This window comes from Sinocyclocheilus rhinocerous, unplaced genomic scaffold (genome assembly GCF_001515625.1).
Source record: "Sinocyclocheilus rhinocerous isolate Xijiao unplaced genomic scaffold, SAMN03320098_v1.1 scaffold6, whole genome shotgun sequence".
Lineage (NCBI taxonomy): Eukaryota > Metazoa > Chordata > Actinopteri > Cypriniformes > Cyprinidae > Sinocyclocheilus > Sinocyclocheilus rhinocerous.
Window position 1 is genome coordinate 275,582 of NW_015661999.1, and position 13,712 is coordinate 289,293.

Genomic DNA, 13,712 nt, shown 5'->3' on the forward strand with positions numbered 1-13,712 from the left:
GAATCTGCGTCTCATTCAGAGCTTCTGCTGTTTGTTTCGTTCAGGCATGTAGTATAATTTCACAAAGCTAGTCAGAACATTCTGTTTTTGCTTCAAATTGGGTTATTATTAAATCAAATTATGTATATGAAATTATATAAATTATATGAAATTATATAAATGAAATGTATATGAATTATATAACTACAATTAAATAACTGTAATTACAGATTTAGGTTAAATAAAGATGTCAGTCTTTATTTTTCTTCTTTTTAGGAAATAAATCAAAGAAAAAATAAACAAATTCTACTGTTCCTAATATTCTGTATATTGCTCAAAAACAAAATATATTGTGTTCAGCGGAAATATATATATTTTTTTTTTTACCCAGTCATTTAAAAATAACACATTTTAGAGCTGTAACGTCAATACCGTGACACCGTGATATTTTTGCTTAAGGTTATCATACCGTCAAAATCTCATACCGGCCCATGCCTAGTACTAATAAAATATAATCTGAAATTTATGTATGTATAAACTAAAATTAACTATCTTCCAAATGTCCTACTCAGTTTGCTGTTTTTCTCTGCATTTCAGTGAAGCCCAAGGTGAATGTGAAGCCAGCAGCCCAGCCTACCCAAAAGAGGAAAGCTGCAAAAATTCGTTCTGCTGTTGCTGAAGTGAAACCTCTTAACACTGCCTGTCAAACACCTTCCTCGCTGGTTATTCCCAACAAGCGCCTTAAGGTGAGAGTTAATTTAGTTAATTATTTTTAAAATAAATGTATTCTTTTTTTAGGCAAGTCTGGTGTGTCACTGTATTAGAAAACAAATAGAATACAGTTTGATTATTTATTTATTTTTTTAATACTCTTTCAGGTCGCGTCACCAGCCTCTCAAGATGTTCAGTCCGACACTCAGCGGGTGCCTTCCAACAAAGAGGATATTCAAATGGTGCCTATGAGCTGCGTTGAGCCAGCCAGTACTACATCACCTGAAATTGTTGCGGTCCCCCAAAGGTATGGGAAATCTTCTTATGTATTTCAGACATAATACTTATATACACACACACAATTACTTTTTGGAATTTTTATTTTCTATCTTCTGTTATGTTCCTTTGTAGCCCTGTGATCAAAACACCCAGCATGCAGCGCTCTCGGCGGTCCAGCACCACTTCTGGTCATACTCCTGCTGTTACCAGTTCAACAGTGGATGACTTTGAAGAACTGTTAGGTGAATTTACTGATGACCGGCTTGAGGATGACTTGGAATTGGATTCGGGCAAGGGAGAGGACGACCTTCTTTTAGAACTCTCAGAGATGATTGACAGTTAGACATGAGTGACGTCATCCCTTTACTTACAAAAACACTGCCACTATGAATTTGAAAGGACTGTGACATCATTTAACCCACAGCATTTTAAATTAAGGCGTATATTTTCAAACTCTAATAGATCTGTTTTAATGTTCCTTTTTACATTTTTTTTTTTTCATGTCGATGTAAATATGATTTCTTTCTCAAATAGTGCTTGAGAAACACCAGTTGTGGTGTCCAGGTTTTGTCCTCTTGTTTTATTTTAGTTGACGACTTAAAGCTGTCAAAAAAGGGAAAAATCTTATTTAGCTGTTGCAGGTGTTAACAAGCCATTATAAGACAGCCTCAGGTATAATGATTGTGTTGGAAGTTGTGTTATATCACTATCACTCATGTATTACAGAGACAGGAAGTTTTCAGTTGTGTACTGTGTATGCTGAAAAATTGCTTTTTATTAGAGAGGCACATCAAGGCCACACCTTTCTTAGTCTTCATTTTGAGTCACGTGTATTTATGATCCATTAAATGTTATTTTGCCGTCATTATCAACATTGTTTTAATAGGTCATTTTGCTCACCTTTGATTTAGTATAGACAAAATAGTTTATGGTATTATGGTTTAACGGTCTGGCAGATAGCTGAAGGGCATGGTTTTCCTTTTTAATTTCTGCATAATTTCTGTCACAAATTTTATGCTAAAAGAAATTCCCTTGGGGACCATCTACACCTTTTCAGCTTGAGAAATTTATATCAAATAATTTGAGCAGGGAAGTTCCTTCTCAGACTTCTGAAGGAAACACTTAAATATGAAGCAGTGCTCTCAGGGACAATACTTCAGCTTTGCTTACCTGTATGTTTTGTGTTTTCTTTGGAAATGTCCTGCCCACCCGTGTCTTCTCATCTTTGTTTTTATTCACCTTAACTAAGTGGCCTCATGCATTGAGGGTATGTAATGTGAAAATGTTTGTGCTGCGGCGCTGCCTGCACTTGTTGCACCTCTTCAAAATCATCTTCGTAAATAAAATGTCTTTATGAGAAAATATTAGTTTCCGTTTTTAACATGGTTTACCAAGCTTTGCTATGCATTGTACTTTTTAATATTTTTTAGTGTTGCAGGCCACATAATATATTTTACTGTTTTATTTTGTGTGTTTAAATATATTAACTATTTTTATCCCCAGGTTTATGTCCACAATATGAGAACAGTACAAAAAGCATTTGTATGCTTCACAATACTTTTGAGGTACTGAAATTCAGAAATGCAAAAGTATAGTAATAGTCTGTTAAATAGCTTCTGATAAATATTTTATTTTACCTTGGTTTTGATACTTTGCCGTTGGTTTGTCATTGGAAGCCTCAGAATGTGTATTATGTATTTCTTCGATTCTGAGAAAAAGAGAATCGCTATTAAGCCCCAAGCCAGCAGGTGGCGGTAAACATGTAACACTTGCATTACTATGACATCCTGACCGAAAAAAACAGGAAAAAGGCAACTGCGTATTATCGCGAAAACTCGTGAAAAATCGTGAAAACTGCAACACAAACGTTCGTCCTCTGCTGTTGTCATTCTTCCAGACAAATAGACAACCATAAACCGAGGATTAAGGCTTTTATAAGCCTTGGAATTCTCCTCAAGTTCTGATTCAATAGCTGGGATGCATAATTTCCCTCTAAATTTTAGCTTGTTTAATGGCAAGTATTGGAAATTTCACAGTAAAAAGGAAGATATATTTATTAGACATAGAAGTGAATTAAGCAACCGTTGAAGATTATTCACGCGGTCGTAAGAATCTGCAAGGGAGGCTTATTTTTATCTATTTTTTATTTTTATTTTTACATTTGAAGGTAATAGAGAGCCGTTTGTTCTCGAAATTGAGAGATTTTTAAAGGGGCTTCTGTAGGAGACATCGAGGTTAGTGGTTATTCGGTTATAACCCAGTATTGACTAGTTGTTTATTATTTATACTTTTCTGTTTGTGCCGTTTATTCTCCAAACTAACGTGCTAAACATTGTTTTGGTTTGGTGTAACGGCAGAATAACTGGCCGATTGTTGTTTATCAAAGAGACTGACATCTAGTGCCGGTAAAGAGTCCTTGCAGTTCTGTCAATATATATATATATATATATATATATATATATAATAAAGTTGAATAAACCATGAAGCTCCTGGAAAACTCAAGTTTTGAGGCCATAAATAGACTGCTCACAATTGAAACGGGAGACTGTAAGATAATTGGACGGTAAGTGCTCAATGCTTGTTTTCATAAGTTAAAATTAAGACCGCATCCTTTGAAAAAAACATTTTCATATCTGAACACTATCAGATCCCATAAAGAGGAAAGAACATGTCATTCACACTGTTCAGGTGTTATTAGCAGTTTTTTTCCTCAATGTGACTACTGGCACTGTTGTGATGTTTCTCTAGTATTGAGAGCTACTCCTGTAAGATGGCAGGTGATGACAAGCAAATGTTTAAGCAGTTTTGTCAGGAAGGGCAGCCGCACGTGCTGGAGGCTCTGTCTCCTCCGCAGAGCTCAGGAATCAGCCCCAACAAGTAAGTCAAAGAGTTTTCTTGAGGTACTGATAAGCATTTCACTGTCACCAACCCCCTCACATAAACACAGTACAAATATCTTCCAGCAGGTCATTGCACATTCACTGAAATATGTTTAATTTTCAGACTGAGTCAGAGTTTGGATGATGGGGAGGGTCCGCTCTCTGACAAGTGCAGCAGAAAGACGCTCTTTTACCTGATCGCCACTCTCAATGAATCCTTCCGGCCGGACTACGACTTCAGTCGCACCAAAGGCCACGATTTCAGCAAGGAGCCCAGTGTTAATTGGGTAATTTTGACATAAAATGTTTACAATTTCTGAAACAACATATGCACTACTTTAACACAATGTTAACTAGAAATTGACAGTAAAAATGTAAATAAATTATGCTTATTCTTATTATTAATAATAAGAATATCTGGGACCCTACAGAGGATAAGTGGTTTGGATGTATTATTGCAATTATAATATTTATAAATAATACATTTATTTAATATTCCAATATAAAACTATTCGAACAGTTCATATTCTTCTTCTTAATAATAATAATAATAATACATGCGAACCTACAGAGGATAAGTGTTTTGGAGAGTGGACAGAAGAATAAATAATGATAATTGTGTTTGTGAAAATGTGGACGGACATTATAAAGCTATTTAAAACTGTTATAAAACCGAGGTTTATTAAATGGTTCATGATTTCCACAGGTGTTTAATGCAGTGAACAGCAGTTTGTCTGCTGCTGCTGGTGAGGCCTACAGTCACCTACAGCCTCAGTTATGGGAGGCCCTAGACAAGGAGATCAGTCTTGCTGAATGTGACATATACAGGTAGATATTCTTCTTTCAAACCCATGTTCAGTCAGGTTTGCCTAGAATTTGCTGAATGCGTTTGATTTTGAATAGTGTTTGTTTGAATAATACAGCTGCACTAAATTTATTAAGCATGCTTTAAAAAAGTTCTGATTGCATTCTGTGACAGCTACAATCCAGACCTGGATTCAGACCCTTATGGGGAAGAAGGCAACCTGTGGTCCTTCAACTACTTCTTTTATAACAAAAGACTGAAGAGGATTGTGTTCTTTACATGCCGTTCTGTCAGGTGAGGATCTGTATGTCAGGGAGAAAGCAATTTAACATCAACATATAAAAAAGAAAAAACATAAGAAATCTTTTTAATGATAGAGATAATGACTTTATTATAGATTGCTTGTTGTTATGTTATGTTTGGGTGGAAGAATACTTTTATTCAGCAAGGATGCATTAAATTGATCAAAAGTGACAGTAAAGATGTTTATAATGTACAAAAGATGTCTGTTTCAAGTAAATGCTGTTCTTTTGAACTTTCTCTTTATCAAAGAATCCTGAAAAAAACCTATCATGGGTTCCATGAAAATACTGAGGAGCATTAATAATAAGAAATGTTTCTTCAGCACCAAATCATCATATTAGGATGATTTTGAAGGATCATAATATTTTTACACTGTTATTTTATATTTTTGTGATATTTAATAGTATTACTTTTTTATTACTGTGTTTTCAATCAAATAAATGCTGCCTTATTGAACATAACAGACTTCTTTAAAAAAAAAAAAAAAGAAGAAGTAAAAAATCTAACTGGCCTTTTGAATGGTAGTCTATATCAGGGATGGGCAACTGGCGGCCCGTATACGGCCCGCAGTGTCTTTTAGTACGGCCCGCTGGATCATATTAGACTCGGATGATCAATTAATTAACATTTGAAAAGCAAGTCACGTAAAGATTGCTTTCAGTTTATGATGTTAATACTATCTCCAACCAGGCTTGTCCGTCAGCTCGACTCACTCTCCTCACGTGATAAATAAAATCTGATTTCTGCTCCATGGTGCACTGTCGTTCGCGCACGGTTCGGCACGCTACATTGAGCGTTTAGTTCAGGGATGGGCAACTGGCGGCCCGTATACGGCCCGCAGTGTCTTTTAGTACGGCCCGCTGGATCATATTAGACTCGGATGATTGCACTTGCCTCAAATTTCAAAAGTAAAATTCATAGTCAACAAAAGCTTTTTGCCAAATGCAGACAGAAATGTTTGCACTGGACTATGTTCTTATTAGCGTTTCCGCGGGTCCTTAAAACGTCTTCAGTTAAATTGTTTACATTTAAGGCCATGCAAACTCTTAAATGGTACAAAAAGTCTAAATTATAAGAGGTCTTTGGGGACGGAAAGACAAGAATTTCTATATGGATTAATATGACGATTAAACTTCAAAAGGCTACGATTTCACTGAATAAACTTGAGCGCTGCACGTCAGGCGTGTACTGCGGTTACCGGGGAAACCACTAGATGCGCAGTTTCGAAAGAGAAACCTGCTGGCAGAGAACGAATTTGCTTTTTCAATAAGCCCATCTGCTATTTTTGCTACATATTTTTAAATGTGAACCAGTGGATCGACAAAAAACTAATGCATTATAAAAATCTAAACAATTAAGACACTAAGATATATTTATATGTTATTTAATATAATAATTAATTGATAATAATTGTTTAAATTAATATAATAATTGATACTTTTGACTCATCCCTTTCTTAATAATTGTTCAAAGGCTGAAATGTGAAGTGCAGATCTTAAAAAGGTCTTTAAAGGTCTTAAATTTGATTTTAAAAATCCTGCAGATACCAGGTTATTTTATGGTGGAAATTGAGTAAGACGGTGTAAAAGGTGTGTGGACGTGGATTAGTAATCTGGCCCCTTGGTATAAAGGAGAAAAAATGCTGGCCCTAGTCACTATCAAAGTTGCCCATCCCTGGTCTATATATACAATATATTTTACACTATTATTATTAATATTATTATTATTATTATGAAATATCTTATAAAAAATCAGCAGGTCCAACTTGGAAAAAAAAGAAAAAAATTCAAGTGAGCTCTGACTTTTTGTATTTGTGGTCCTTTAGTCTTTTCATGGCTCCACGAGACTTTGGCATCGGCACTGAATTGGATCTGGAGTTGGATGAGGGCAGCTATGAGGAAGAGGAAGAGGGCAACATGGATGAAGAGAGGTGAGGAACTATGCAGACTGCACCGTTGTTAATTGTTAACACTTCTCCAGAAAGTGCTGCATTGCTTTATCGTCATTCAGATGTGACAGAAAAATGACTGCAAATAAATCATGTGGTTCCAGTGTATTTGCTAGTGGAGGGCCAACAGTCAGCCAGAAGTATCATTGCAGTGTAACTGCTTACAATTACTCTGATATTACTAGCCTGACAAGCAGTGGCTGGTGTCATTGAAGTCAGTGATGGATTGATGGCTCTTTCCACAGGTATGGTGCACTGTGTGCCTGATGAAGCCCTCGTCCCTGTCATCTGAAGCCAGCATCTCTTGCCTGAGTGTTAATGCCTGTTATCCTTTTCTGTTTCTTGTGTGTTCATTTTATATACTGTTGGTCATTTCTTAGAAATGGAGAGGTGTTGTAATCCAGAGATGTTCAAGTGCTATTCATTGCACTTTAACATTTTCCTTTACTTTTCTGCGTACTTTCCATTGCATTATTTAAATTTTCCTCTGTGATAATGTATTGTGATATTTTTATGGTCATATTCTTATCTATATATTTAATTTTTTCATTTCCAAAGAGGTCATTTTTTGTTGTACCCGAGTGCAAGTTACCCAAACCTCATTATGAATTCATGTTCATTATTTCCACTCGTTTTTATGGCTCCATGAACTTCACAGTAGTATTTCCACTAGGTGGCATCCTTCAACATCTTTGTCACCTGTCTCTGGTCATTTTTGACTGTTTCTTTTACTGCTTGACCTTTTTGAGATGTCATAGTTAACATTTAAATTTGAGTTTCCATATTTGTTAGGCCTACACATGCTCATAACTCATATTTTTGTTATTATATCAGCATCACATTTTCCCTTTTTTTTTTCTCTAATGATTATAATAGAAGTTAATAGATGAGTGTAATTTTGTTTTGTAGGACTTAATACATGTTCCTGCAACTTTCTTGCCTCAGGAAAAATTATATTTAAATAGATATCAGCGTAAACTTCACCTAGTAGATTTATTGGTGTCTTGACCTACAAGTCAACTTCCCTTTTTAGTTGCGCCCCCAATGCTAATAAAAATGTGAAAGGAAAACCACGATGGGTCTGTAAAGTTTAGTTTTTCTAAAGCTTTTATTTGTTGTTACTGTTTCTAATTTGAATTTTGTAACATTTGTGAGGTGTACTTCGGCTTTCTTCCATGAAGACCTGTTTGTGGTGACTTGTTTTCCATTGTCTGACAACACATTTGACTAAAATTACTCTTTATATTCTTTGCTGATGTGTTTATAGCTGTAGATCTAACATGGTTCTGTGGAAGGATATTGATATCCATAAACTTTGATTGGGTGTCAGTGGCTGTTACTGAACTTTATTGTCCCATTTGACATTGTATAGCTTGATATTGAAAGAATTTGATCAGATTGAGTGCTGTTGCTTAGTCTTTCTACTCTGGCTTGAATTACACTTACTCATGATGACCGCTATAGATCATATTGTCCACTGTTATGTGTTGGAGGGCCTCTTGAAGATCTGGCCATATGTGAAGTCGCAATCTTACTTCATTTCTTTTCCATTTTAGATTTGATTCTGACCTATCTATGTTTGTAATTTCGAGCACTTTTATGTATTACAGAATTGCGCCAGTATAAGAAAAGGATATGAGCAGAGAAATGTAAGATCACTTTTGGTGTTAATTTCATAGATTATTTCTACAAATATTTTTGGAGTAATAGTCCTACAAAAACAAGGATGAGCACCATTGGATGCAGATTTATGCATTAATGATACATTAACATTTCCTTCTTGGCAGCTTAACATATTTTTATGAATATCCTTTTAAAGAGCATATTTGTTATTTTCAAAATGCTGTGTCAAATAAATATCTACTGATTTAATGTGTACTGATTGCGATTTTTACTTCAGAAAAACCTTGCTGGGATTAATACGTACTGCTGTTGTGAGATTTTTGTGCTGAATGCGAATATTTTAATATTATTAAGCAGGTCACATCTGATAATGAATCATTAATAAGCAACAATGGAGTCTTGATTTTTCATTTTATTTGTACTGGCAACAACAAAATACTTGTTTGTAGGTACATCACCCCTTGAAACAACAACAAATGTAGTGTCCACTTCTCACTAGTAACAAAAAGATATCTACAAAAGGACAAGTACTTTAACGAACAAAGGGTCAAAGCATTGCATGCAGGCATCACAAACGATAACGTATGTAAAGCCTTTGTTTCACTCAACAGGCACACCTCTAAACCATTATATGGACGTTTCCTGTAGCGCATGATGTGCCCCACATCCCTTCAGGGGTAAACCTGCTCTGCAGCACAAATACATAGTTTAACAGATGGAAAGACTTTTACAAAAGAGAATCGCAGAAAACAGAGAATCCTTTTGAATTCTTCACATGAAAAGGAAATATGAGCACTTGTGCTGACCCGCTGCAGATACACACGCTTGGACTGGTGGGGGGGAACTCAAATCTTTGGTACTTTAACAAGTCCAACAACAACATTGGCTGTTTTACTGGAAAAAAAGGCACTTTAAATAGTCAAATCTGTATTTTCCACTGCAAAAATATGTAAACAGTACATAAAGGCACGAAGTGTGCATCAAGTATACCAGGAATTAAGTTAGAGGTTCTTTAATTTACACAACATGGGTGTACAATGGGAAATCCATGCACTGATTAGACAATACTGATGTTAAAATTGTGTGCAGCAGCCTCATGATATTCTTTCAGGACCGAAGCTGTGCCGTGAGCAAACGTCTGCTAGGAAAGCAGCATTTTTTGCCCTCCCGAGTGTCGTTCTCTTGGAGAGATAACCACAAATGGATATTTTCAGAGGTAAGAAACACAGTTACTTCTGCTTGTAAAGACTACACGGTCAGTCTCTTGCCTGTCCTGAACACCTCACTGGGTAAAAAAACAGCACTGCTATTAACCTGCTATAGTTTCTGGAATCTCTTCCATTTGATGCCCTTGAACTCTGCATACCTTATGAGACAATCTGTCTTTCTCCATAGAATCCAATCCCCTGATTGTGGGTAAACAGAATGAAGAAGGCTCATTAACAATCTCCATTATCATTTGGTTCAAAATCAGGCACCACCTGATCTGTCGAGTGTCTGGTGCTGGAGTGCTGGTTGAGGGATACGTTGTTGTTACAGTGGAACCATGGGTGGAGGAGTATATCTCCAGCCTCGAGCCTCTCCGAGGGAGATTTCCTCAGCATGCAACACACCAGCGACTTAGCCCTGGGTGAAAGAGTCTCTGGGATGGTGAACGCACCCCTGCGAATTTTGCTGAACAGTGCTGTGGGTTCCACGTCCTGAAATGGATAACGTCCTACTAGCATGGTGTAGAAAACAACGCCAAGGCTCCATACGTCGGCAGCCTTCCCGGAGTACGAGTGCTGTGAGTTTAAGATCTCCGGGCCGACATAGGCCGGGCAGCCATGTTTGTCCTTCAGCGAATCATCATTCCCGTTAAGAAGACAGGAGTCCTCCAGGTTTTGCAAGACCAGCTTTGTTCTGAGGAAACAAAAGAACATCTATCAGCCACCTGATAACTAGGTTCTACGTTTATAAATGGAAAATATTTGCTAGATGAGCAAGATAAGGTAACACTTATGCAATTCATACAGGCTGTAATTAGTGTAAATATAACATTGTATGCACTTCCAAATTTTTACTTTTTTTTTAAGGAATGATGTACATAACACTTGAATATTTTTATTAGAATATTATATTTTAATATAGTTATATATAACTACATTTTATATTAATCTATAATTATTTTATACATTATATAGTAGTTAATAGTTAATATAAAAAAAACTTTTCTTTATTAACATCCGTTTATTTCTCAATACTATATATTTAAATTTAACAGCAACTATAAAAAATACAATTTTTTTAAAAATAATCTTACAACAATATAATGTACAGTGTAAAAATGGATTTTCATTTTGAGGCTTAAATTATTAGTGCTTTTAAAAATAAACATCAAGTTTGCATTAGATGACAACAAAGGTAATCGAAATGTTAAAAATAGGGGAAATTAGCATGCACAATTAATTATTGTGCATTCTAGAAAAAAAACAACATTTTTAGTTATATTTGCCGATAACTAAAAATCAAGTGCAGATTTGACTTGACTAACTAGTAATTAAAGAATAAAATTGAGTTACTGACCTCTGTGGATCGGTAAACACAAACTTGCGCAGTTTAAGGTCTCTTAAAATGACGCCATTCTCGTGACAGTGCGCAACCGCAGCTGCCATCTGGCCGAACAGGCGCACTGCTTCATCCTCCTGCAGCCTCTTGCAGGTGCGCACGTACGAGTGCATGTCTCCATAGTTACGCTCAAAGAATATGTACAAGTTGTTCTCCCCGAGCACCACCTCTGAAATCTTGCAGATGTTACTGTGTGGAAGCAGACGTGTATAGGGTGCTATGAACTCGTGATACTTCTTAATGGAAAACACCTGGTGGTAACATACCAAAACAAGATGATTAATGATCCTAAAGTTCCATAACTTTTATTAATAGAAGATATTTCAAATCCACTATTATGAAGCATCTATGCTCACCTTGCATGTGTACTCCTGTTCAGTGACCTGATGAACCGCTCTGAACGTCTGAGCTCCTTCTGCGGCTTGCAGCAGGATGTAGGCTCCGATACGCGAGACGTGGTGCTTCTCTGACCCCGGCTGCTCAAGGCTCTGGGACAGGGGGTGAAGACAAGGCGTGAGACCCGGGGAAGGAGGCTGGCTGAGCCTGCGGCGCTTGCATTTGAAGGTATCGGTGTTGTGAGAGTCCTCAAAGTCTACTCGCTTCAGTCGCAGTGGAGGTGTAGGAGTTGACAGGTTCATACTCATCTGTGACAAAAACAAGTCAGTGTAAGTTCATGGCCTTGTGACAGCATGACTTAACATACCATAAAGGCTGATTGAATGAAGAATGCAGAGTCTATGCACAAAGGTAACAGGGAAAATTTATAAAATGAGTGCATATGATTATTGCCACACACTTAAACACTCAGTAGCCATGGGATAATCTCTCACACACTAACTAAACCAGAATGGGAGGTTCATTAATATTGTGTAATAAAAGGAGGTGATTTAAAACTGGTGAATGGCTATGTGATGAGCAGTGTTGCTAGATCCTACTGACTCAAGGTCCTCTCGAAATGCTGCTCGGCGCCTGTGAGTCATACAGTGTTTAAGTTATTACACATTCAAGCATACGTCGTAGAATGACGTAGCCTAGTTTCTTCCACTTCACCATTTTTAAACTAACTTTTAACATTTTTCCTAATAAAAATATTAATATTAATATTAATTAAATATTAGGATTAATATTTTTCGTCATTGTTAAGAAGACATGTTTTTAAACATTTGCGTGTGTGAGGTTTCGGAACTTGACGCAGGTCTCGTCGGACTCGAACCTAAATCCCCAGAATGAGCGGTTTTCAGCATATGCGTTAACCACTACGCCAAAGTTCATAGTTAAATAAACAATTGAAGTAATATGCTCAATAGATGGATGTGAAATCCAAGTTGACAAAGTTCAAACAACAACAGGCGCTGCATCACTTTCCATGTAAAGTTTAACCACTAAAGTGTTTCTCAATAATAGTTTAAATGGGAAAGTTGGTCAATAATTGAACTAATCTTAAGGACTCTTGGTTGGAGATACTAAATGGTGATTTCTAGAGGTTAATGTAACGCTTAAAGGTTTACAGGACTTACCTCGCTGCTTTAGACAAAGGACCCGCTCCTCTCCAAAACAGAACAATGAACTTAGTTGTGTCTACTTGTCAGAGAACATTTCCACCGGGGAAAAACACTAAATATTATGAAATGAACACTGGGAAATTGTCAGCCGTAGTTAAGTCTCGGCATAAGAGAGAAAATGTCGTCTCCAATGAATGCAGAATAAATATGAGTCAGTTTGAAAGGACGCGCGTGCCTTATACAGTAGATGATTTGAAAAGTATCTCCGACTTCAATGTGTTTTGCAGATATTATTGCACATTTAGCCTCTTTTCGTGTGTAATCTGTCTTTATCTTTGTCCAGTAGATTGAGCAAATTGGTACTTGTGAATCTGGCGGCAACACCAAGAGATCTCCAGTTGTTGGCACGAATGTCTTTGTTCCTTAGTCCCGCTGAATGAACGAGTCCTGCATGGACAGTATTTCCTTGGATCTTGATTTTCACTGTTGGTAAAATGTCCTTTAGTGGTCGAATGAAGTCCGATCGTTCACGTTGAATATCGGACGAATAAAACTTGATAAGATGCTGTTAAACGTACTTAACTGAAAGTTTTGCCATACGAAAAACAAGGAAATGTCCGAGGAAAGTTGAACTATAGAGGACGCGTCCGAATTGGTGACAGCACAGAAATGAAAAAGTAGTCCTTTAGTTGGTCTTTTGTTGCTGCCGCAATAAAGGTCCCTTTAGTAATGAGATAGCAAATCAGACGTGGCCCCTCAGCCTGGCCGTCCGACTGTTAAATCTCACTTTGGCTGGGCACGTCTAATATGCTCAGTGTGTTACACCAGCCTGACTCGATGATGCTGTTCTTAGAAAGATTGCGACACCTTGGCTCCGCCCCTCGGGTCTGACGACATCTAGTACAGAGCTTCGCAATAGTACGCACTACTGTTGAAGTTTGCAAGGGGTGGATTGCAAACACAAAGCGTGGCGTTTAATGGAAATGTTAAGCCAGTTTTAAACAGTAAACGCCGCTGAATTGACCACAGTACTTTGACAGTTTCCAAAGCAGCGAATATTTAGTGCACAATGTAGT

General features: G+C 36.9%; 3 protein-coding genes across 6 annotated transcripts in view; 2 read left to right on the top strand and 1 right to left on the bottom strand.

Moving 5' to 3' along the window:
• LOC107727186 (zinc finger CCCH domain-containing protein 11A-like) overlaps window positions 1–2,004 on the top strand; it is a 12,655-nt gene extending 10,651 nt beyond the window's left edge. For all 4 annotated transcript variants that reach the window (XM_016536970.1, XM_016536973.1, XM_016536971.1 and 1 more), the window contains 3 exons: window positions 577–725; window positions 858–997; window positions 1,102–2,004. In XM_016536970.1, the coding sequence (XP_016392456.1) occupies window positions 577–725; window positions 858–997; window positions 1,102–1,312 (500 nt within the window). In that variant the 3' untranslated portion in view covers window positions 1,313–2,004. The remainder of the gene's footprint in view (window positions 1–576; window positions 726–857; window positions 998–1,101) is intronic.
• Window positions 2,005–2,830: 826 nt separating this feature from the next.
• LOC107727190 (repressor of RNA polymerase III transcription MAF1 homolog) lies at window positions 2,831–7,424 on the top strand. Its single transcript, XM_016536979.1, has 7 exons — window positions 2,831–3,532; window positions 3,718–3,846; window positions 3,973–4,135; window positions 4,555–4,676; window positions 4,828–4,947; window positions 6,782–6,886; window positions 7,150–7,424. The coding sequence occupies exons 1-7, from the start codon at window positions 3,450–3,452 to the stop codon at window positions 7,169–7,171; spliced, it is 744 nt and encodes a 247-aa protein (XP_016392465.1). The 5' UTR covers window positions 2,831–3,449; the 3' UTR covers window positions 7,172–7,424.
• A 1,500-nt stretch (window positions 7,425–8,924) lies between these two features.
• Window positions 8,925–13,464, bottom strand: LOC107727189 (tribbles homolog 2-like). The gene is made up of 4 exons (XM_016536978.1): window positions 12,652–13,464; window positions 11,491–11,778; window positions 11,093–11,385; window positions 8,925–10,429 (listed from the first exon to the last, which is right to left on the bottom strand). Exons 2-4 carry the CDS (start codon window positions 11,776–11,778, stop codon window positions 9,967–9,969), a joined length of 1,044 nt encoding a protein of 347 aa, XP_016392464.1. The 5' UTR covers window positions 12,652–13,464; the 3' UTR covers window positions 8,925–9,966.
• Window positions 13,465–13,712: the final 248 nt, after the last annotated feature.